At 55.2% G+C, this 22,836-nt stretch overlaps 10 protein-coding genes across 10 annotated transcripts; 4 read left to right on the top strand and 6 right to left on the bottom strand.

The window, feature by feature from the left end:
- Positions 1 to 50: 50 nt before the first annotated feature.
- On the top strand, positions 51 to 1,098 carry MDE1 (Methylthioribulose-1-phosphate dehydratase; the record flags this gene model as incomplete). The annotated part of the gene is made up of 3 exons (XM_036632495.1): positions 51 to 202; positions 385 to 900; positions 1,005 to 1,098. 3 exons carry the CDS (start codon positions 51 to 53, stop codon positions 1,096 to 1,098), a joined length of 762 nt encoding a protein of 253 aa, XP_036501555.1.
- Positions 1,099 to 1,504: 406 nt separating this feature from the next.
- Positions 1,505 to 2,184, bottom strand: CGCS363_v000645 (uncharacterized protein; the record flags this gene model as incomplete). The annotated part of the gene is made up of 2 exons (XM_036632494.1): positions 1,505 to 1,900; positions 2,008 to 2,184. 2 exons carry the CDS (start codon positions 2,182 to 2,184, stop codon positions 1,505 to 1,507), a joined length of 573 nt encoding a protein of 190 aa, XP_036501554.1.
- Positions 2,185 to 5,467: 3,283 nt separating this feature from the next.
- CGCS363_v000644 (uncharacterized protein) lies at positions 5,468 to 6,790 on the bottom strand (the record flags this gene model as incomplete). The annotated part of the gene is made up of 3 exons (XM_036632493.1): positions 5,468 to 5,828; positions 5,886 to 6,401; positions 6,477 to 6,790. 3 exons carry the CDS (start codon positions 6,788 to 6,790, stop codon positions 5,468 to 5,470), a joined length of 1,191 nt encoding a protein of 396 aa, XP_036501553.1.
- A 382-nt stretch (positions 6,791 to 7,172) lies between these two features.
- CGCS363_v000643 (54S ribosomal protein L44) lies at positions 7,173 to 7,559 on the top strand (the record flags this gene model as incomplete). The annotated part of the gene is made up of 2 exons (XM_036632492.1): positions 7,173 to 7,353; positions 7,447 to 7,559. 2 exons carry the CDS (start codon positions 7,173 to 7,175, stop codon positions 7,557 to 7,559), a joined length of 294 nt encoding a protein of 97 aa, XP_036501560.1.
- Positions 7,560 to 7,959: 400 nt separating this feature from the next.
- On the bottom strand, positions 7,960 to 9,151 carry ipp-1 (Inorganic pyrophosphatase; the record flags this gene model as incomplete). Its single annotated transcript, XM_036632491.1, has 5 exons — positions 7,960 to 8,101; positions 8,170 to 8,253; positions 8,308 to 8,651; positions 8,711 to 8,830; positions 8,969 to 9,151. The coding sequence occupies 5 exons, from the start codon at positions 9,149 to 9,151 to the stop codon at positions 7,960 to 7,962; spliced, it is 873 nt and encodes a 290-aa protein (XP_036501559.1).
- A 1,820-nt stretch (positions 9,152 to 10,971) lies between these two features.
- Positions 10,972 to 12,266, top strand: CGCS363_v000641 (tRNA-dihydrouridine(20) synthase; the record flags this gene model as incomplete). The annotated part of the gene is made up of 2 exons (XM_036632490.1): positions 10,972 to 11,113; positions 11,164 to 12,266. 2 exons carry the CDS (start codon positions 10,972 to 10,974, stop codon positions 12,264 to 12,266), a joined length of 1,245 nt encoding a protein of 414 aa, XP_036501558.1.
- A 295-nt stretch (positions 12,267 to 12,561) lies between these two features.
- MIC26 (MICOS subunit MIC26) lies at positions 12,562 to 13,420 on the bottom strand (the record flags this gene model as incomplete). Its single annotated transcript, XM_036632489.1, has 3 exons — positions 12,562 to 13,191; positions 13,248 to 13,334; positions 13,394 to 13,420. 3 exons carry the CDS (start codon positions 13,418 to 13,420, stop codon positions 12,562 to 12,564), a joined length of 744 nt encoding a protein of 247 aa, XP_036501557.1.
- Positions 13,421 to 15,672: 2,252 nt separating this feature from the next.
- On the top strand, positions 15,673 to 16,158 carry CGCS363_v000639 (Mitochondrial intermediate peptidase; the record flags this gene model as incomplete). The annotated part of the gene is made up of 1 exon (XM_036632488.1): positions 15,673 to 16,158. One exon carries the CDS (start codon positions 15,673 to 15,675, stop codon positions 16,156 to 16,158), a length of 486 nt encoding a protein of 161 aa, XP_036502728.1.
- Positions 16,159 to 16,993: 835 nt separating this feature from the next.
- CGCS363_v000638 (uncharacterized protein) lies at positions 16,994 to 18,339 on the bottom strand (the record flags this gene model as incomplete). The annotated part of the gene is made up of 4 exons (XM_036632487.1): positions 16,994 to 17,633; positions 17,939 to 17,961; positions 18,016 to 18,146; positions 18,204 to 18,339. The coding sequence occupies 4 exons, from the start codon at positions 18,337 to 18,339 to the stop codon at positions 16,994 to 16,996; spliced, it is 930 nt and encodes a 309-aa protein (XP_036502729.1).
- Positions 18,340 to 18,919: 580 nt separating this feature from the next.
- LIP1-2 (Lipase 1) lies at positions 18,920 to 21,080 on the bottom strand (the record flags this gene model as incomplete). Its single annotated transcript, XM_036632486.1, has 7 exons — positions 18,920 to 19,527; positions 19,580 to 19,997; positions 20,050 to 20,099; positions 20,150 to 20,305; positions 20,415 to 20,556; positions 20,610 to 20,786; positions 20,853 to 21,080. The coding sequence occupies 7 exons, from the start codon at positions 21,078 to 21,080 to the stop codon at positions 18,920 to 18,922; spliced, it is 1,779 nt and encodes a 592-aa protein (XP_036502732.1).
- Between the last annotated feature and the right edge of the window lie 1,756 nt (positions 21,081 to 22,836).

Genomic DNA, 22,836 nt, shown 5'->3' with positions numbered 1-22,836 from the left:
ACTCATTATCACCCACCCATCGCTCATCTCATCTCACTCCACAGCCCATCATGGCTTCCGCCGGTGAGATCGAAAACCCCGACCAGCTTGTTACCTCCGAAAACCCGGAGCACCCTGCCAACCTCATCCCTTCTCTCTGCGCAAAATTCTGGCATCTCGGTTGGGTGACGGGTACTGGTGGTGGTGCCTCTATTCGTGATGGGTAAAGAATCTCCCCCAAGTTGTTCCCCCTCGTGAATACAACAAACCACTCATGCAGAGCCATTGCGCTGCTATTGTTCATATATGAAATCTGTTTGTCGTATTGTTTCCCTTCAAAGAACCATACTACACACTCTATACAAACACCGCCCACAAACATGATCGCACACTTACACCCTCCAGGGACCTCGTCTACATCGCCCCCTCGGGCGTCCAGAAGGAACTCATGAAGGCCCAGGACATCTACGTCCTCTCCCTCGCGGCCCAGGAAGCCTCGCTCAAGAACCGCGTCTACCTCCGCTCCCCGCCCTCCTACAAGCCCTCGCAGTGCACCCCGCTCTTCCTCGCCGCCTTCACCCGCCGCGGCGCCGGCTGCTGCATCCACACCCACTCCCACTGGGCCGTCCTCGTCACGCTCATCCTCGAGGGCCGCGGCCCGGGCAACGACAAGCTCTTCGAGATCAACAACATCGAGCAGATCAAGGGCTTCGGCAAGGGCTTCCAGAAGCAGGGCAACCTCGGCTACCACGACACGCTGCGCATCCCCGTCATCGAGAACACGGCCCACGAGGAGGACCTGACCGAGTTCCTCGAGGAGGCCATGGACAAGTACCCCGACACCTACGCCGTGCTCGTTCGCAGGCATGGCGTCTACGTCTGGGGCGACAACGTCCACAAGGCCAAGACCCAGTGCGAGAGGTGAGTCAAATAAGTTGCCTGATTATGTTGACGAGCAGCATTGTCCCCCATCTTGCCTCTTGTGTGTCTCAATGAATCGTCATGGCTAACACGGTCTGGTTTAGCTTGGATTATCTGTTCCAGTTGGCCGTTGAGATGAAACAGCTCGGCGTCCCCTGGCTCAGCGACATTCCAGTCACCGTACCTACTAGGAAATAGATGTAGCATGATATCAATAAACCAAAAGAATTCGAGTTTCCACATTACCTATGCCCATGCCACAAGAACCCTTCTCGGTATCGATTGCGGGGTATTGCAGGGTCGACAGCTAACACGCTCGCGCGAGGGAGGATATTGATTGGCAAGTAACACAAACATATCGGGTGCACATCTAGACGAATCACAACCTGGTTGTCAAGGGATTGGAATAGTTGATGATTTGCAATAGACGATTTCTCGTCCACTGGCACATTACGATTGTTCCATATAGTCTGCCTACTCATTATTGACCGCATATACAGTATACATCTCCCAAGTGGTATCTTTCCATCATCACCTCCTGATCATCCAGCTCATTCGTATTTTTCCAACCTCAAATGCAAGAAACGAAGAATGCCTATTCCATTTACAGAAGGGCAGCGGCGACGACACCGATGACACCGAAGGCTGCGGAGCCAACGAGAGCGGGGGCAGCGTTTCCGGTAGAGGTTCCGCTGGCAGCAGAGCCGGTGCCAGTAGCAGTTCCAGAGGCAGAGCCAGAAGCGCGGGTAGCAGAGCCGGTGGCGGCAGCAGTCTCGGAGCCGGTAGCAGTGGCAGCGGAGGCAGAGTTGCCGGAGCCGGAGCCAGAGCCGGAAGAGCCAGTGGGGTTGGGGGTGCCGCCGCTGGTGAAGTAGTACTCGGAGATGCAGCCGTCACGGCACTTGGCGAACTTCTCAGTGGCAGCGGCAGATCCGTCACCCTGGTCGCAAGCGGCAACGCACTCGGTGGTCTTGTTGATCTGGTCAGCGTTGGGGCTGGGGACCTGTATGAGCAGCACATGTTAGCGATCTGTTATACAATCCCTGAGAAAGCTTGGCTTCATTGCGCCTCCGCCAGGGAGGCACCCCAAACTTCGTTTGTCAGACTTACAGCAATGCACTTGGCCTGGCAGTTAACGTCGGTGGCAGGGCAGGCAGCCAAGCACTTGGTGATGGCAGCCTGAGCGGAAGTCTCAGCAACGGCGGCGCTGGAAGTGGCAGAGGCCGAGGACTGGGCGCTGGCGACAACGGCGAAGACGCCGGCAACGAGGATGGAGGTGAAGCGCATTTTGGCTGGTGTTTGTGTGATGTGTTACACGGGTGTATTAAGAATATCGATAGTCGGTATTGGGTCACACAACGAGAGTGATTATAGCAGGCGTAAAGCAACGAACGTAGAGCAGAGGCTGAAGAGGGAGGGAGAGAAGGGAGAAAGGAATCATGTGGATGGACTGGAGGTGGGTTTATAATAGCGTGTGCCCTGCGGGTGGTCTCTCCTCCTACACTAGGGGGAGGGAGAAAAAAAACCCATACCCATCTCTCCAGACGGGAAGTCGACATTGGACCAGGGCCTTTTCCTGCTTGGGGGTGTTGACAACCTGGGAAGCCAAGGTCCGCCCCAGGTGCCATGCTATGATTAGCCTCGAACTGGAGCGTTGCCGCCGCCCCTTCTTCTCGTGGCTTCTCATCACACCCACCCCGTCTCTTCAGCTGATGTCTTGTTCGTGTCCTTGGGCCCGGGTATGCACACTTGTGCCTGCACGCAAGGGCGGTGTCTGGAGGAGTGGCTAGACGGGGTCTTGGGTGTGAGCTCAGAGACTCTAAGGATACGGATACCCAACGACAGCACCGAGGGCAACAGCCAAGCAAGCCCAAGACTGCGCGGGAAAAGGCTCTGTCCTCGGTAAAGCAACGAGAAAGCGAGTGACTTGTGAGCCGCCCTTCAAGCCGGTTGCCCAGTCCCTGTTGCTGTGGGCAGAGACGCAAAAGCCAAACACAAGCGAGAAAGGGGAGCCATAGCAAGGTTGACTGACGATCGAATTGGATCGCGCCGCGTCCGGGGAAAGATTGGGGCCTCGAGACCTGCAGGCCGCCGCCCCTGGCCGGTCGATGGATTGTCCCAAGGAGGTTAAGGCACACGCCGTGCCTGACGTTAAATTGAAGAAGGTTGCCAGGTACTACTTCACGTAAGATTAGAGTAAAGGTACCTCCCGTCACCTTAACGGAGGTAAGGTAGGAGCCATTGAGAAGCCATTGGAAAGGTCGCGCTGGGCCCCTGCGAGGGAGACAGAGACCGGGAGAGATTGGGAGAAGGTTCCCTGTGACTCGTGAGGATGCCTGCGCAAGTGGATCTGCTCAGGACCAACTTGCCCAATTTTAAAATTGCGTTGAGCTTTTCCCTTTGGCGACTGTCGTGCACCCCCTCGTCTTGCCATGTTGATTCGCCCGTCGCCTGCTCCGTTCTCCATTGGAAGGACTTGCCGGGTACCCATTATTACATCAGTGTGGAGGGCCGTTGGTCTGGTGGTCTGTTCGTATTCCACTCTCGATGTTGTCGAGGCCTCTATCGAACCTTGCCACGGCTCCATCCACCATTTGTTGTTTGTTTGCACGCTGTTTTCCTCGGAGGGGCTTGGGATGGCTGACCTTTCGCGGAAGTACCAGCCCAGCGTGGTGTGGTAGTCGATTGACCTCGACTCGTGCAGACTTCGGACGAAGTTGGGTTGACAGCCAAGCAATGGCTGGCTACAAGGGAAGGAGAAGGGGAAAAAAAAAAAAAAAAAAAAAAAAAAAAAAAAGAGCACTCGTTGACCGTGACACGAGAGAAGCGCGTCTCGAGGAAATGCAAGGTTCCTGGGAAAATGGTACCGTATCATTGGCCCAAGTGACCTGCACCTGTTTCAGGGCCCCAACTCGACAGCGCACCTCAGTCGACCCGTCGACGGAACAAAGCGCTGGATGCTAGAGCGCCACACTCTATGCCACCGCTGCAGTAGCTTGGTGCCTGGCCTGCAGACTCGATTTTCTCGACGGCCTTCGTTTTTCTGCTAGAAGCAACAGACACTGGTACAATGCCTGTCTAGGCCAAATTTCGGAACGTCCAGGAGGAATCAATGCAGCCGTGCGCCAATGGTCTGTTCTGAGGAGTCCAAAATGAGCACTAAATGCGAGGGAGTCTTAGCGAATCCCATCTGCCGCCAAGCTGTCGTACTTTCTCCTCCCAGGCACCTAGGTTCGACACACGACAATGAGTCGAAGGGAATAGCGATCCTCCATTCTTGAAGCGGCATCGGTGACCTCTTCTCCATCAGTCCACTGGGAATACTCCCCCCAAGGCCCCTTTGCGACCTAGATTCGTTTCGAACGACAATGAGTGACGGCTTCCAGCAGGGACGGCATGGACATCCGTCCAAACGAACTAATATCGGCCAGTTTCATTTGCGCACTTTACTCCCGACCGACAGCCGATCATCGTCATATGCCGTCACCCGTGAGCCAGCGCCGACTCCGACACGGCAACGACTTACACAGGACCAGCGGGCTGGCATGGAGGGGATGCGCAGCGCCGTTTGGCACACACACACAGCATTCTCACCACCGCTCACATGCCCGTCGTCAGCAGCGGCGAATGGGAAAATGCAATGCCCAGTCCAATGAGTGTGTTCACTTCGCCTCATAGGATTTGCGTACGAAGTGCATGAATACGAGATGCCCATCAACCACACCACTCGGTCCTGGATCTGCGATCTACATCCTCCGGATATAGTACCACCTCCCAAGACACCAATGCCGTGCCGGTAGGCCCGTACGAGCCACCACACCCGCCTGAGAGGAGGCGCCGTCAGGCCTCCGTGCGTGGCGATGCGCCAGTCCAACTCACGTCCTTCTCCCGGTGTCATCGAAGAACGATTTGGAACGAAAAAAGGAATCCGTTCTGTTGTGGGAACGTCGACCCAAACGAAGTCGGTACCACCCCGGGCTGCTGCTACACAATTCTTTTGGTAATGGGAATAAACGGAATGGCACCGGCTGCATAGACCAATGCTGCCGCCCTGCCCGACCAGCCCATGGCCCGGAAATTTCACCACGTCATGCCGTTCTTCTTCCATCCGAACGTTAATGGACTTTCAATGCGAAAAGCGGCGACCCCTGCGCTGACTCCACGCCATCTTATTGGCCAGTTGCCCAGTAGTTCTCGACTGCGCACTAGGAAGAGGGCATTTCAACGACGTTTGTTAGATGTCAAAATAAGCTCGGCAGGACAGGACATGCGACGAGTCGCACATCCGCCGTCTGATGTAAGACTGGTAGGGAGACCGGATTGAATATCAACCCAGGAACGCCTAGTTTCAACGGAAGACCGGTGTCAGGAACAAAGAATAATCAACGGGGCATCTGACGGTTCAGAGACATGATGTGCGCCACCCCCAGCCCATCCATGAGCCGAGAGCTGGAAACACCAAGGCGTGAATCGGGTATTTGACCATGTGATGGTATTTCTTCTTCTAACTAGACCGTCGGGCATTTCGCGCCTAAACGATGCAATGCTAGCCTTGCACACCTGTCTGACTTTACAGCTCATCTCTCTGTCTAACCTCCTCTTGCGCCCCTTGCTTTAGATCATTGTCGGGCACCGGGTCAACCACGACCTCAGCATCAGGCTTCTCGTTAACAACACCATCGTCAACTTCTATCGTCGCCTCTTCGCCGATCTCCGCAGGCATCTCCTCCACAATCTTACCCACCTTCTCAAGCAGTGATTCGGGATCCCCACCAACCGCCGCCGATCGTTGAGGCTCACGCACGTCCAATGTGGGCAAAGACTCGTCAGGGAGACCCTCGACGTCAATCTTTCCTTCGCCCCCAACAACCACGGACTCTGATGCGCCCCCGGAATTGGCGTACTTGACAACCGCCCTGCTGCTGCCGATGCTAACATTGAACATCAGCCGCAAGGGCAACCAGACCAACCACCACATCGGCCCGTACAGCAACCTCCTGAACAACAGCCACGCCCCTGTAGCCATCAGCATGTAGAGAGCCGTCTGCAGGTACCATGTATCACTCTTTTGCGACCGCAACAATGTGCCCAGAAGATCCTTCGAGCTCGCCAGCATCGTGTCGAGAGAGCCGTACGACTCGTTGAGCTGCTTCAAGGCCTGCGACGACTCCTCCAACGCTTGGTGCGCAAACTCGCTCCTCGCCAGCTCCGCAGCGATTCGTTCGTGCGTCTGCCGCAGCGCATTCGTGACATCGTTGCTCGCCCCTACCGTCTGCTTGTCGTCCTCCGTCAGGGAGCTCGTGTTCCAGTCGTCTTTGGTCTGGCGCACCTGCCGGTGCCGAACGATGTCGGGCAGCGGTGCCTTTTGCGCGCCGAGGGACGGGGAGGACGCTTCGGACACGGGTTGTGAATAGGACTGCAGGAGGAGCTCGCGCTCGAGGCGTTGCGCCTGTGTGAGGTTGCGCTTCGCTATGAGCTGTGCCTTGCGGAAAGTGACTCGAGAACTACATTCGCAAGAAGTCAGTATAAATGCCGTGAAAATCCCAGGCAAGATGTCTGTGAACGAGGGAATTCCTTACGTCTTCAGCTCCTGCCTTAAGCGGTCGAGGCCATCTTTAAGCCGAGTCTTGGTGTGTTCCGCCTCGCTTCCCGGTCGCCCATCCCTAAGGTCCTCGACCTCTTCGCTCAAAAGCTCAAGCTCCTCCTCTTCTTCCCTCAAGATCTGACTGATCTCGGAGCTCAGCTCTGCGCTGACATCGCTGTCCTCGTCCGCGCCGAGCGGCACCGAGCCAGGCTGGAACTTGAGATTCTGGAGCCTGTCGATGAGCTCCTTGAGCTGCCCCGTGGTCTCTTGCAGGGCCGTCAGGCGTTCCTGCAGACCCTCGAATGACATGTCGTCTCTGTAATTCGGCTTCGTTTGTTTGCGGAGTTTCGAGGAAGCGAATAAGTAGAAGGCGTGCGGCGAATGTGGTGGTTTTGGCTTCCTAGGGAGTAAAGCTGGCCTTTCAGTGACGAAATGTCGTACCTAAGTGGGATCGCCACACCACCTATGCCCCTGGCCCCGATACAGTGATATGCAGTAAACCCACCCGAACACAAGCCACAACCGCCGTCCTAGCTCCCGGCCCCGAGCCACGCGGAAATTTTGGTGACAGCTTCACGATTCCGACCTCAGGGCCTTAAGAAAAAAAGCTCCCCCGCCTTGAGACCCCTCCGAGAACGAGCAACAGGACATAGGAATCAATTGGCGCCCCCGCCCAGCACCGTTGCCCAAGATGATCACCAAATTCATGACCGAGATCACCACGAAGTTCAACCCTTTCTCTCCGGCAGCAAAGTCCGCACGCCTCTTCCTATCCTTCATCCCGCCCACGGCCCGGTCGACGGGCATGGTGATCAACACCCAGCTCCTGCCCAAGGGCTCAACGGAGGCCCCGACTCTGAGCGTCAAATTCAGTACGTTTAGTCCCGCCCTGCCTCCGCTCGCTGCGGCTCTAGGGGTTGCGATGCAGAGCAGGAAATGATCAAAAACTAATTGGAAATTTGCAGAGGACGGCAAGGTCATGAACCTCGATTGCGAACGCTTGGGAGTCAAGAACCTCATTGAGGAGGTCGACCGGCACTCTCGTGGTCTGCAGAAGGCCGCCGACTTGACGGACTAAGGTGGGACATAGGCGGAATGTGTATTATTATGGCATTTGCATGTACGGTACGGCGTTTATGGGATGGGCATGAACGATATCCCCAGGGAAATGTCGATTGAAGTATATATGGTGGCTCAAAAGGTGTAGCATGTTCGCAAAGCACAGAGAGGGGCTTGATATATAGCCATTGGCATGCAATAGGGCCGCTCACGGGGCTCATTTCCCAGCTCATCTTGATCTCACGCGCATTGGATCTGATATCATGTGTGGAATTTTTACTTTTTGGTATTTCTAAGTTGACGCCTCCTCACAATCGGTCTTCGATTTTGTTTTCAATTGCATTTACTAGCAAAGCGACAATACTTCCATGGAGAAGGAGGCGTCCGCTCGTACCTGCACAGGCCGGCACTGAGCACGTTTATGCGGAGGCACCGCTGATGAAGAACCACTTGTCGATGGACGCGTCGATCTTCTCGGCGGGGAGCTCCTGGTGCTGGGGCAGAGGGGGGAGCTGCTCGGGGGCGGTGCGGGCGGGGGAGTGCTGGACGGTGACGTTGGCGCTGTAGGCAATGGTTAGTCGATGTGCTCTTTCAAAGGGTTTTGTCCAGGTGTCGCAAGATGGACTTACGTAGAGACGGAGCCGGCAGCGGTCTTGCCGGTGATGAGTCTCTCCCAAGCCTCACCGCACTCACGGACGACGTCCATGGCGTAGCTGCGCGATATGTTAGCCATTGTCCAAACAAATCAAGTCATGATCGAGACCAACCTCTTGTTCTTGCACTCGCCAGTGAAGGCGAACTGGTTCTCGGGCTTTCCGTCAGGGATCTTGTAGATGCGGAACCACTCGTTGGTGGCACGGAGAAGGCCGGGCAGGTGGCGCTCGACGTCCTCGACGTCGTTCAACTTGGGAGCCAGGGGGTCGTTGACGTCAATAACGATGACCTTCCAGTCGGTCTCCTCCTCGTCGAGAAGGGCCATGACACCGAGGACCTTGACCTGCTTGACCTGGCCGGTGTAGCCAACAAGCTCACCGATCTCGCAGACATCGAGCGGGTCGTTGTCACCCTTGGCCTTGGTCTCGGGGTGGACAGCGTTGGGGTCCTCCCAGGTCTGGGGATGGGTTAGACAATGTTGTGTTCAGCGGTTCTTGAGACGGCGAGCTATCGTACCTGGGGGAAGGCACCGTAGTTCCACAGGTAACCCTTGTGGGGGAAGCAGTTGCGGACGTAGCGAAGCTTGCCCTTCTTGATGTCCTGCTTGATGGGGTTGAGGAGCTCCTCCTTGGAGATCTGTGTTCGAAGTGTCGGTCAGCGCCACATGTCCATTGTATGTTTTGCTCTCCCCGATTGGAATCAACAATGTTTGCAATTGCCAACAAAGGCAGCGGCATACATGAGATTCATTGAGGGGTTGAAAGTCAATCATACCTCAAGCTTGGCGTTGGTCCAGCGGGGGATCTCGACGACCATGTTCAGGATGGTCTGCTCGGCGTTGGCGTACAGAGGAATGTCATGGAAAGGAGAGACGGGAACGCCATCCTTCTCGACGTAGACGCGGTGCTCGAGGGTGTTGGGAGCACCGACCTTGCGGACGGAGTACTGAGAAGCCATGGTGGTGTCTTGCTTGTGCAGGCTCGGGTCAGAGTCTTTGGAGATGGTAGAGAAGTGGCGGGCAATCTGAGCAGTGCGCCGGGAGGGAATTTTGGATTTAATATCGGCTGCAGCAGATTGTGATGGAGGAGGAGGGGTGCTGCGGTTGGCGGATGATGCAAGGAGGGATGGAGGGGGAGGGGTAGCAGACCCGGCTGTTAGCTTGGTGCGTGCCGCCAGGGTTGCTGAGTGATTGGCCCGGGACGGGGCCTGAATCGGGGACAGAGGTGAGAGGGTGGAACGGGCGCTGGGTCGGGCGGACGGTACGACGCCTGGGAGCGAGCCTGAGCCTGAGCCGGAGGGTGCCTTCGCTGAGAAGAGACGTGTCTTGGTGAGCGTTGGCTGCAGCTTAATGCCTCGTAAGAGCGGCATGTATACAGTGGGTGAATGGAAAGACGGAAGAAGGGAAGGGTGTGGTAGATGGGGATTAGGGGGTTTAAGCTCTGTTACAGCACACGTCTTCAGAGGGGATAACTGCTAAGTCGGTCTGTGAGCGGTGTCTGCATCCGAGGTTCGACGGGAGAGAAGAGGTGCGCCAGACGCTAAGGCGAAGACGAAGCCGGACTCTCAGGTCTTGTTGAGCTCGGTAGCTCGGTGGTTCTGCGGTGGGAGGGGCGCTGGAGCTCTCACCTTCGGATTTAGAGGCACTGCGCCGTACACGCGGCAATCGGGGCTGCAAGTCTGCTGTTGATACAACGGGGCAAGCAAGGCAAGGGAAGAAACCGGGAGAACCTCTTGGTCTGCGTTCTGGGTCTGCCTCTCTGTGTCTGGGGCCTCTGTCGCGACAGCAACCTTGCCGAAAAATCTTTACCAGCCTCAGGCGCTATTGTCTGATCCCTGTAAACTGCCCCTCAATTACCCCTCCACCGCATCTTGGACAGTGAATGTACAACGCAGTATCCATGAGGTGTCATGGCTATATCGAGTACAGCAAGGATATGAAGCCAATTGAGCCGTTCCTGTGAGGTGGCAAAGCTGTACATCTTGGTTTGCACACGAGAAGCCAGCAAACATGCCGAGTCGAATTGCGGCATGGAGTCAGCTACTGACCGACATTCCAGCTTCACATGTGAGAGCTATGACACCTTGAGGTCCTCCCCAACGATTTGGCCCGGACAAACCCAAGCTCATCAAGCCCATTCAAAGCTGTTTCTTCAAGACCGTCTGCGTCTCTTCATGCCAACACTCCGCGTGTATTGATATGATAGTTGCTGGCGTTTGAGGATGTAACAGGAATGGTAGAAGCGGTCGTTCGCTGGCAATCTCTATATCTTCGTTATGTTTGTTCTCGTCATTATAACTGCACTTGTTAGTATCACCTGCAAAGTCTGTCATGATACGGAGAAGCGAAGTATAGTAGCTGCTACGTTCTAGAAGGAGGTGTACATAAAAAAGACTGCCCTAGACTATTATTATTATTGCATATAATCTAACTCTACTGATTCGGGTCTGGCCAAATCTACCTGTAGGAGGAATAGTATATTAGACAAGAGAATCATAGAAAACGCCAATCAAATTAAGCAATGCAGAGTCTTGGGCAAAGGGTCGGATTGAATGAGACCTTCCAATGTCGTGAGCTCGATGTTGAAGAAAGATTAAATGGGTCCATTTCGATAGACGCTTATCGATAAGGCACAGCCTGTCACTTTTCTCCGTTGCTAACCCGTCAAGGCATCGCCGCATAGAAGATCCTCGCGCGCAAGACTCACATCTTCTCCAGTCGCAGACTATGTGGCATAATATCTGTCCCTGACATGTCGGTTCGCAGTATCCTCAAAACGATGGCATCCGAGATCAAGAGAGTTCCTATCCCCCGCCGCGGGGTCGACTACAGGGGCAAGATTGTCCTTGCGCCCATGGTCCGCTCCGGCGAACTCCCCTCTCGCCTCCTAGCCCTGCACTACGGTGCCGACCTGGTCTGGGGTAAGTCGCAAACACGCAAAAGCACAATGACTCAATTGACAAGTACATAGGACCCGAGACTGTCGATAAAGCCATGATCGGCACCACGCGCCGAGTAAATCCCGTCACGAATACGATCGACTGGACCAAGGTCCCCTCCTTTGGCCAGAAGAACCCTCCTAAAACGAATCCCGAAGCTTTGATCTTCAGCACCCTCCCTGAAAAAGAGGCCGGCAAGCTGATATTTCAAATCGGAACGGCCGACCCTGAGCTTGCAGTTCAAGCGTCAAGGCTCGTTGCGGCGGATGTGGCCGGTATCGATGTCAACGCCGGCTGCCCCAAGCCCTTCAGCATCAGCGGCGGCATGGGCGCGGCCTTGCTGAAGACTCCGGACAAGCTTTGCGCCATTCTGGAAGCTCTTGTCACGAACATCATGCCCGAGTTTGAAATTGGCATCAGCGTCAAGATCCGTCTGCTGTCCACCCCCGAGGAGACAGAAGCTCTGGTACGGAGACTATGCGCCACTGGCATTACCGGCCTGACGATTCACTGCCGAACGACTCCCATGCGCCCCAGAGAACGCGCAATCCGCAACGATCTCCGCATGGTCGCTGAAATCTGCCATGAGTTCGGCGTTGCCTGTATCATGAATGGCGACGTCGAGGGCCGCGACCATGCCGTGGACCTCATTAAGGAGTACGCCGTCGACGGCGCCATGATCGCTACGTCTGCAGAGGCGAACTCGAGCTGCTTCCGTGCGAGCGTCGACGGAGGCGTAGCATCGTGGGAAGAGGTCGCTGCAACGTACGTCAAGTATGCCTTGGAGGTTGCCAACAAATTTGGCAACACCAAGTATTTGTTGTGCCAGATCGTCCCCGGAAAGAGTGGCATGTACCAGAAGATGAACCAGTGCAAGACCTACACCCAAATATGCCGAGCGCTTGGTCTCGACGATCTCATGGATCTTGCTCGACAAACAGACTGGGACAAGGGCATCGATCCAGAGGGCTCAGGCAAACCAGAAAAAGCTGAAAAGAAAGCCAACCCCAGTGCTATGGCAGCTGGTGGTAACATGAAGGCGAGCCGGGACAGCCAGACATCCCGAAAGATGTCTGAGCGAGGGGTCACTGCCGCTGCTGAGTCGAAAAAAGCGGCTGTCCCTTTGCAGACATGAGATGGTGATTTTGACGTTTAATCGGGAGATGGTTCGCATCGAAGGCGTTTAGGGGGGTAACAACAAAGCATAGCGACACAAATATCACAAATACCGCTTTGGCAGGCCGGCCACAGATGATGGGGAAAACTAGATCTTTTTATACAGGAGCTCCACAATGCTAGAAATATTAAGAAGCCGAATAACTTCACTCAAGCACATTTCTTCATGATGATAAATTTTGTGGAATTACAAAGGAACCGTCAGCAGCGGCTCTGGCCGCTTCTGCTTCTATGATACAGTCCCAACCCTTCTTTTATTTGCCCTTCTTCACCCAGTCCTCAACAGTCTCACGAGCATCCGTGACCTTCTCATCGACATATCGTACACCAATCTGGCTGTGAATCTTTGCCGCCCTCAAGCTGTCCTCGATGCTCTGGCGAATCTGGAGATGTCCCTGGGCGATGACAGGGAAGCGCTGCTCGTACTTCCAGGCAAGGTTGGAAACATTGCCCATGGTGATGGGCAGAACAGTCCAGCCGGCGGTGATACCAAGGGCCAAGGGCGCGGTGGCGCGGAGAATAACACTGCGGTTGCGGGTAATGATGCTGCCGGCCATGGCAGCGACGAGGACGTAGATGGCGCCGGGCATCAGCTTCTCGCCGCTCTCGCGGGGAGGTGCCAGGGATGCGATCGTGCTGGTGAAGGATTGCTCGAGGTTGAAGGCGCGGTCCATCGTGCGGTTGACGGCATCCTCAGCGCCGACGGCGTACTGGTACAGACCCAAGCGGGCCTTGCCGATCTGGACGGCCAGACGTTCGGTAGGCGTAGGTCCTCGGGGCTTGGATGGCTCCTCGGCCGGAGGGAGCTGTTCCGTCGGGGGAGGGGGAGGGAGGGTTCCGCTGGTCGGGAGAGGCGCCGGCTCGTCGTAAATCGGCTTCTTAGACTGCGGACATGTTAGCATTGTGTGCGTATTGACTAGGAGTCCGACTGAGGATATACCTGGGCGGTCTCGGGAGCTTCAGCATGGACAGTCCGGGGAGCCAGGGCGAATCCCATCACGACGGTCGCTGCCAACGGCGCGGCGCGCTTTTGCTTCCATGTCAGCTGTCGAGTAAACCATGAAGCAACAGGTTACCACGACTTACCCGTTGTAGCAACACTCTAGCAGCCATGGTCCACTCAATTGGTCGATTGAGGGAATTGGATGTTGGCCTCGCGAGAATATTTGGAAGTATGATGTACAGGAAAGTCTCCAGGCCCACGCTGCGGCTATTTCCGGAGCTCGGGAATTCGATAATGCACCTCGCCCAAACCTGGAAGCACCTACCTGAGCACCTGCACAACCTTGCACAAAAATTCGGTCCATGCACCCGCATGCGCAACTAATCGCATTGCCGGCAATTCTACTTCACCCAAACATATTTCTACAATTCCGGATACAGATCCGAACTCACCCAACTCCCCATTTCCTTGTATCCTTACAACTAGATCTTTTGCCCCGACCAGCAGTTATGGTCTTTACGTCGAAGGGCTTTTCATAATGTTCAAACCCCCAAACCGCGGCCTCTGGGTCTGCACTCAATGTGTTCGACAAGCTTCCCGCGGCCAACAGCGCCGGTGGATGGCCGCCGCCTCCGGCGCCGCCCCCTCGAGTCTGCCCGCCGACCACGCGCCCCCGGGTAGAAACGCTGACGATGCGATCCTGCGGGAACTCTTCGACTCTCCCTCCCGTGTAGCAAAAGCATTCAAGGCTGCTGGCCCAAGCGTCGGCCTATTCAAGAACCGATACCTCACGAGCCCAAATGGATTTTACGTATTTGCTCGCCGAAGTTTGGACAAGGCGCAAAAGATTGTCCATCGAGTCCTCCATGCGTCGACTGCTTCCGAGTATCAGGACATTGTCAAGGACTTGGATCGGTTGAGTGACCTGCTCTGCAGAGTCCTCGATCTCTCAGATTTTGTCAGAATGACGCACCCTGACCCGAGGTTCCAGCAAGCAGCTGCAGGGGCCTGGTCCATGGTATACCAGTACATGAACCAACTCAACACTATGACTGGGTTGAGCGACCAGCTTGTGAAGGCGATGGCAAAACCCGACGTTGTTGCGGCTTGGTCGGAGGAGGAGAGAACGGTGGCAGAGATACTGAAGTTGGACTTTACGAAGTCGGCCGTCGACCTCCCCCAGCAAGAACGTGACCGATTCGTCGACCTCTCTCAGCAGATTAGTGAGGTTGGATCTGCCTTCGTCTCGAACATGGCCCCTGCAAAGAGGGAAGTTGTGCTGCCATCGTCCAATTTCTATGGGTTGTATCCCAGCATCGCTCGAGCACTTACGATGAGGGGCAAGTTGCGCCTCCCCACCACCGGGCCTGAAGCTCAGGCCGCACTCCGAAGCGTCAAGGACGAGAACACCCGAAAGGAAGTTTTCACAGCGATGCGCACTGCTTCGAAGCAAACCGTGAACCTGCTGGAGACTATGCTGAAGCTGCGAGGTGAGCTGGCGAATCTGGCCGGCTTTTCCAGCTACGCCCATCTTGCCTTGAAAGACAGGATGATGGCCAAGTCCCCCAGTGCAGTGTTGCAGTTTCTCCACGCGCTGCAAAAGTACAACACGCCCATGGTGCAGGCGGAAATGGCAGACCTGTTGAAGTTGAAGCAGACCCGCCTTGATAGCACGTCTACTCAGATCCATCCCTGGGACAAGGATTTCCTAATGGATGGCGTGAGGGCTGAAATGAGACTTCCCGTTCGTCACCCTGACCACCTTCCCTCCTTCTTCTCGATCGGCACCGTCATGCAGGGCATGTCAAGGCTATTCACTCGTCTTTACGGCATTTCGTTCAAACCTATGGAGTCGCAGCCAGGCGAGACCTGGCACGAAGATGTGCGACGTTTGGACGTTGTTACTGATACTGGCGACTTGATCGCAGTTCTGTACTGCGACTTATTCTTCCGAGAGGACAAGTCGCCTAACCCTGCTCACTTTACGGTGCGATGCTCTCGTGCAATTGCTCCTTACGAGGTCCAGGAGGCAGCGGAAGACCTGCACCACAACTCGTCTGACTTGCCGAAGTTTGAAAGACCCGAGCAAGCTGCCAACGATGGCATGGAGAGCTTACAGGAGAACGGCGTCTTGATGCAGTTGCCAACGATCGCCTTGGTCTGCGACTTCCCCAAGCACGATGCAAACAGCTCTGCACCAGCGCTACTGTCGTACTATCAAGTCGAGACTCTGTTCCATGAGATGGGTCATGCCATCCACTCGATCCTTGCCCGCACGAAGCTTCAGAACGTTGCCGGCACGAGATGTGCCACTGATTTTGCCGAGCTCCCTTCCACACTGATGGAGCATTTTGCCGCCGACCCATCAGTCCTTGGCTTGTTCGCGCGTCATTGGAAGACGGATGAACCTTTGCCTTACAAAATGGTCGCGGAACGGATCCGCCTGGCCAAGCGTTTCGAGGGCATTGACACCGAGAACCAGATTCTTCTGTCTCTTCTCGACCAGTCCTATCACGCCCCGGAAGTCACCGAAGGCTCCTTCAACTCAACAAAGGTCTACCATGATCTGCAGAGGCAGTATGCCCAGGGCGGCCCTGATCCTCCCGGCACCTGCTGGCAAGGCTTCTTCGGCCATCTTCACGGCTATGGCAGCACCTATTACAGCTACGTCTTTGACCGCGTGCTTGCTGAGCGAGTTTGGAGGGTCGTGTTCAAAGCCGGCGCGGACGGCAAGGCGCTGGACCGCGCCAACGGCGAGAGGCTCAAGGAGAAGCTCCTCAAGTGGGGTGGGAGCCGCGACCCGTGGCAGTGTCTCGCGGATACGCTACAGGATGATCGCCTTGCTAAAGGTGACGACAAGGCCATGGCGCTCGTCGGTAGTTGGGGTATTAAAGACGACCATGCTTGAGATCGTCCTTTTCCCCGCTGGATTGTACAATTAAGAAGTAGTATCGCTGCAAGATGCGATACTGTTCACCATAGACTTGTTCTTTTGCTTTCAGCAACTCCACTATACAACGATAGCGCCTGTCCTGTTTTCGAGCATAGGATTGGGACAACCTGTTGCCGGTACATAAGTTGCCGTTGCTTCAATTCGAGGCGACTTGCCGAATGGGGCAAGTTCCGAACGATAGAAGAAGACGAGTATATATCATCTAGAGCTGCGCCTCTCTGCGAAGCCGCTGAGGGACAAAGGAGAGAACCACTGGTTTTCCACCGCGGAAGTATCACGCAGGGAATAATCCGCAGCAGCAGCAGTGACAATGCCATTGCGTATGATTACCATAGATGAATAGACGTTCATACAGACAAGAGGCGCTCGGGGTTCTTTGGGGCCGGGATGGTGGCGTCGACCGGTGCATCGTGAAAGCCCACCGTCAAAGCTTGTCGCTCTCACCTCCTTTCAGCCGCTTGGGCTAGCTTCAAACTAAAGGCGCGATCCTTCTCATCTCGATTGTATAAACACCCCAAGGATCCCTGGCTCGGCAATATTTTGCTCGTCGTCGCGTCTGTTTACTTGTGTTTGTCCTATTCTCATGATCCCGTCCCCATGATGCTCCTCCCGATCTTGCTGGTCTCGGCCCTGGCGGGGCAGGGGTTATCGCAGAGTACGGCGACCTCTGCTTCGCCGTCTGCTTCTTCGGCTGCCACGCCATGCTATGTATGTCAAGCACTGTTTGTTTTTCCGTGTTTTCAGGATGGGGATGGTTAAGCTGACAGAATTCTTTTCCCGTGCTACAGGTTCATTGTTTCTCGCAGTTCCTGGTGGACATGACCGACTCGTGCAAGACGAAATGCGCCTGCGCGGGCTCCTCTCTGCTGAGCGACTTTGAGTGCTGTATGACGGACTGCCCTGCGGACCAACAAGCCAACATGACGCTCTCTGTGCAGAACTCCTGTACGGACGGCAAGGACCTGAAGCTCGAGTACACCTGCGCGAACACCACCCCAGACACCACAACGGCCGCGACATCGTCGACCCCGACGGCGCTGTTCACTTCGATAGTGCTGGTATCCGCCCAGACGGCCGAGGGGAGTGCCGCTACGGGTAGCGCGGGCGGGATTGGCGGCGGGATCGGGAGTGATGGCGGGGGAGGCGGGGCGTCGCCGACTGTCGGTCTCGGGGTGGGTCTCGGGGTCGGACTGCCGCTGGCGGCGGCGATTGTGGCGGGCCTCGCGTTTCTGTGGAAGCGGTCGAGCAAGAGGCGGAGGAGCCGTGGGTTGGATTCCAGGGGCGGACCGGCAGGGGGGTCGGCGGATGGTGTCGGGAGGACGTTTGTGTTTCCGAGCACGATGGTTCTGCCGACACCGGGGCTGCCGCCGGGGGAGGCGCAAGAGTCGAAGGATCTTGCGGGTGAGATGGAGATTACGCCTCTTGAGATGCTGGGTGATTCGAGACATCGTCAGGAGTTGTCGGTTTGAGGTGTAGATTTGGCTCAAAATATGGGTTACGCAGGAACACTCTGCGTTGTATATGCTCTATTAATGTAATTCTATTGCAAAGCGTCCTATTTTCGATACGACTCTCAGGCTTGTGGTTTGTCTTGCTACATGCAACCATCTGATGTGCACATCCTAGGTTGCTAAAGATACTGCCATGCCTGATTTTCCTGAGAGATTATGTGACAGAGGCCACCCGCAAGGTTGAGGATGAATAAGTTCCCAGGTCCAGTGTTCAAGGTAAGTACATTGCGCCAGCAAAGCAAAACAACTACACGCCGATGTCAGTCATGGAACTGGGTATGTTACTTGACGGAATACTCACAAGAGCCAAGATTCCTCCCTCCGCCTTGTCATCTTTTTCCCGCTCACGCAGCCTTCTCCGGCGACGTTCCGGCTCCTCGTGCACGAGTAGGCCTCGGCGAAGATCCGCAACGTCTCCTGTCAACGAAGAGTCTTCATCGCCTGTCAGTGTCTACTAGATGTAATGCAGTCATGCTCTAGCTGACGTACCGTTATCTTCACGCCTGGGATTCCGCTTACGTTCGTCCGTTTGGCAGTCTTTGGTCGCCTCGCCTTTCGCCGAGTCGTTGGTGCTACAGAGTGTGGCGCCATCCAGAGACTTGCGCTTAGAATCGATTGGGAGCATTATAGGAGAGTTCTTGCAAGGGCCGATTTATGTGTTCTGCGGGATTCGGAAGCTGGGTGTGTTATGGTCTCGGAGACGTTAAGTTACAATTGTTAAATGTCGTCGTGTTAGTTGTTGCCGGGGATGACGAAGATGTTCAATCACATGAAGGCAAAACACTGCCACAAACTTGAGGCATGGCCAACAAAAAGGCAACATAGGTGTCCGCCTGACGAATTGTTGTTGGGCGTTTGCGGCACAGCCCTTGGCAATCTGTGCCCGGGTTGTGTGGGTTGGCTTATGTTCACCCCACCATGGCTGTCATGATCGGTGAGCCAAGAGACCCCAGAACAGTTTCGTGCAATAGATGTGCTGATGTACATCAGCCAGCAGCTGTGGGCAGTTCACTGCAAATCCGGACATGTAAAGGGGCTGGAATTATGCCTCTTGTAGTCTAAGCACACATTAAGGCCATGATTCAATGCTGGTATCAATCCAAAAAGAAAAAGAAAAATGCCGATCCTCTCTCGTGTGCACCGTAGCCCGTATGTAAACGCCTCATTACCTTCAGGTCATTATGCCTCTAATCCGTGCCGTGTGTCTATTGCTCCATGACCTCCGCAGCACCCTTCCAAAAGTCGCATCGATCCTTCTGGCCGTCGTCGACGTTCTCCATGCGGTTGTTGTTGATCTCGAAGACGAGTCGCGACTGATTGTTCTTGCCTCCCCACGTCTTCCATTCCGGCGTGTCCGCCAGCTTGTGCACATTCGGATCCAGGTTGCGGATAAACGAGATCCAGTAGTTCATCATGATAGGTACTACGGGCTTGTTGTACGTGCGGAAGCTGTCGGGCGTCGGGCAGGCGTCGATGCCGAAGATGGCCGGGGCCTCGAAGACGTGCGGGACGCCGAGTCCGGAGGCGGTGTTCGTTTCGTCCTGCACGTTGAATCGGTAGGACCAACTCGCGCTCGAGAGATTCGAGGCAGCATAGGCGTTCAGGATGTTGTTGGCCGGGCAGATGAAAGTCGTCTCGCCATATGCTTGGCTCGCTGAGGGAAACCAGGCGTTATGGTTCGGCAGGGCGGGCAGAATAGGATACTTCTCGAGCATGGTGTCGGTCTGGTTCTGACCGAGTTTCGGGTAGTTATCTATCATGAAGTTTGCGAACTGATCTTGAGTCTCGACGTTTGCTGCGAAGACAGATCCCTCTAAGTATCGGTGAGCATGAGAACTTGTGCCTCCTCCGTACGCAACACTCACCATTCGATCCAGTCCCAAAGAGCACAGGGACTTTGATGAACTTTCCCTTGTCGTACATGGCGTATGGGTAGTCTTGAATGAGATCTCCGTCTATGCAGGGGGTCCAGTAGAAATGCGGGTTCAGTTGTCGTCCGGGGAATGGCGATCCTGCGTTGGCTTCCTGTATCGCCTTAATGTCCTTGCCACGTAAACAACCCATTTGATCCTTTTCGTCTTTGCAGCCCAAGTTCTCCGTCGTCTTATTGAATTGATATTCGAGCTCGTTCACGCGTGGCTGGGCGGGGAAAAATACGGATTCGGCCATGGCTCCCACAAACATCTTCTCATCCTTTCCGCCGTGTGCTGTGAGATGAAGGGCGACTGAGCCGGCGCCTGCAGAGACTCCATGAATGACGACGTGATCCGGGTCACCGCCGAACTGCAAAAGTGAGCCAAACCAATGCTGATATGAAGGTGAAACTGATATTCACCTTGGAAATATGAGTCTTGACCCATTTCATCATCAGTCGCTGGTCGAGGACTAAATTTCATCAGCTTTGGTTTCCACGGTAATGTCTTGTGCAAGCTTACGTCCAGCGTTGAGATCGCCATCTTTTCGTACCCGCTCGCTCGCCAGAAACCCCCACAAACCAACTCTGTAATTAAAGCCGACGAAGACGATGTTCTTGCCTGAAGTTTCAACCACTTGAGAGCCGTTCCAGTTTGGATTAGCATTGGAGGTGTAGCCTAGGTGGTGTTAGTGACCTTCGACACCTGGTCCATGCATAAGGACAGAGTGAGACAGGGCACTCTCTGGCATCGACGGCGCAACGACAGCCTTCAAGGGTCACCATACCTCCACCTTGGATGAACAACCATACGGGCAGTTTCGAGTCTGGTGTTGTGTTGTTGGGCGACCAAACGTTGACAAACAAGCAGTCTTCATCTTGTCCTGCCGTGGGGTAAGACGCGTCTGTTGCGAGACAAATCGAGCCAAACTGAGTGAGATGCGGTCAGCCACAGCACACACCAAGCAGACGGACATTCTCACTTCGATAGCATCTGTTGTGCCCTCTTTCTTTTCTGGATCTTGTGGTGCTCGCCATCTCAAGTTTCCTATTGGGGGCGCAGCATAGCGCATCCCAAGGAACTGATTCACCCCGCTTGGCAGCACATTTCCTGAATAATTGGCGTAGCCGAGATCAACCGCGACCCTGGGCAGGTTGAGCTGTCACGCAGTGTTAGCTTCCACACATGCGCGGGGAGGATTCTTTGAAAAAAGTGGAAATCGAACCTGATCCCGCGCGCCGATGTATTCACGGATGTTGAAGTAGAGAACGACAGTGAGGGCAGCTAATATCATGCTGGCGATGGCGAGCGGGACAGAGTGTTTCCTCCAGTTGAGGAATCCCTTCCCCTCGAAGGCCGGGTTGAAATTTGGGCGAACATGTTTCCAGGTCATATGGTCCAAGAGCTGGTATCCCACGTGAGAGGAGCCGAAGCACTTAGCAAACCAGCTCATGAGGGGTTTGAGGAAGCCGAGCGAAGCGCAGCGCGGGGTGACTGGACGAGTAAGAGAGAGCGAGCTTTGCGAGGCAGAGTCTAAGCTAGCGGCGGCGGCATGTCGTTTCCGAGGAGGGATCCGTGCCAGTCTCACAGACTTGCTGCAGCGGGTGAGATGGCGCGGGTAGGACGCCGAAGATGAGGCCCCGATGAGATGGACGTACACGAGCCTCGTTCAGTCGTTGATGTTGGGCGGTTGGTGATTTTGCTAGATTTTTCCCGTCCCGGCAGAACCAAGAAAATAGGGGCCAAGACGTATGGAATTGGCGATGATATCTCTGAGAACAAGGTGGAGGGTTGAACCTTGGCAGTCCCCAAGAAATGGCTTTGTTGACAGGAACGGTACTTTGGCCCGCTGCCAACGGGAAGTGGGAACGCGGGTTCACTGGGGTATCTACCTGCTTACTGCACAGTTCCTCACCTGTCGACGAGTCGATCGATACGCTCGCTGTAAGGTACAGGTATTCTGCGACACTGGCACACGCACTCTGCGGAAACCGAAGCTAGACCTGGGAAGCCACGCTCTGCAGAAGTGATGGGGGCACGGCCGCCTGTGTCATTGCACTGCCAAGTTGAAGCTGCAGTGACGTCGCCAGGGGACATGTCGGTCTACAGGGGGTGATCTGGCTTCCAGAACCTGGCACATCCGAACGGGAGCCACTGGAAACACTGGAGCGACAGCCAACAGGATGCCCTAAAGACGCCGGGTTTTGGCTCTATTCGGCAACGGGACGGCAGCAGTTCACCGACGAGGGACCCGCAAGGCCCATCTTCATCTCTCCAAGCCCGGAGCAGCCAGGCCGTCCGCTGTACCTACACTACCAAAAAGCGTTGTCATTGTAAGGTAGGTGTTCGTCGGAGAAGGTGGGAAGGGAAAGGTTTGCTCAACCGGGAAGCTCGACTGAACAGAGTTTGACGCAATGCAATCTGCTGCACTGGCAACAGAGAGTCCCCGGCACGCTTCGCAGCAGACAGACGGTTCCTTCCCCGGCGCGCAGGGTGCTGCCGGCTTGGCGCTTCATCTGATAGATGAGGTTGAGTCTGTTGCTGATGCTGAACATGGCAACTGAGCAACACTGGACGAGCTTCCATCCTTGCTGTATCTCTGTTTTCCCTCTGCCAAGGTTCGTGTTGATCGCTATCGTTATGGCCGGTTCTTATCGCTTCCTCCATCGGGGTTCACTGCCTTTTTCTCTGTTGCATTTCGTTGGGCCTGGAGGGGAAAAAAACTGGAAATCTCTCCGGGGACCGTGGCATAGATGAAGCAGAAATACTGGGGAAGTCTCCAGCGAACATGGACATGGAGACTTGAAGCGAACAGAAATAGAGCCGATGAGACCGATGATACGATTAGACGCGTCCATTCGTTAGCGCAGCCTGCTTCAGACCTCCAGGCTTGCCCATCAGCGAGCAAGGACCTCATCTCGGTCCCGAGAATTCGTGGCTTAGATAAGCGAGACAGATGGCTTGATGCCAACCAACACTGAAAGCTGAAGTCCCGTGATGCCGCCGTCAAGTCAGCAATCAATCCGTCCGCCCTGGACAAAGACGGGGCGTTGCCGTCTTACATCTTCTCACTGTCCGCCTGCCTGTCTTACTGCTGCCGCTGTGCGAGGAGCATCTTCAAGTGGCGGCTTGGCCCGCACGAAGCACCCACTCTGATCCATTGCGGCGGCCAAAAATAGCAGCATGACCTCGCCCGAATGTTGTTTGGC

Source organism: Colletotrichum siamense (assembly GCF_013390195.1).
Source record: "Colletotrichum siamense strain Cg363 chromosome Unknown KSG_Cg363_contig01, whole genome shotgun sequence".
Taxonomy (NCBI): domain Eukaryota; kingdom Fungi; phylum Ascomycota; class Sordariomycetes; order Glomerellales; family Glomerellaceae; genus Colletotrichum; species Colletotrichum siamense.
Note: the sequence above shows the minus strand (reverse complement) of the source record. Positions and strands in the feature narration are given on the sequence as shown.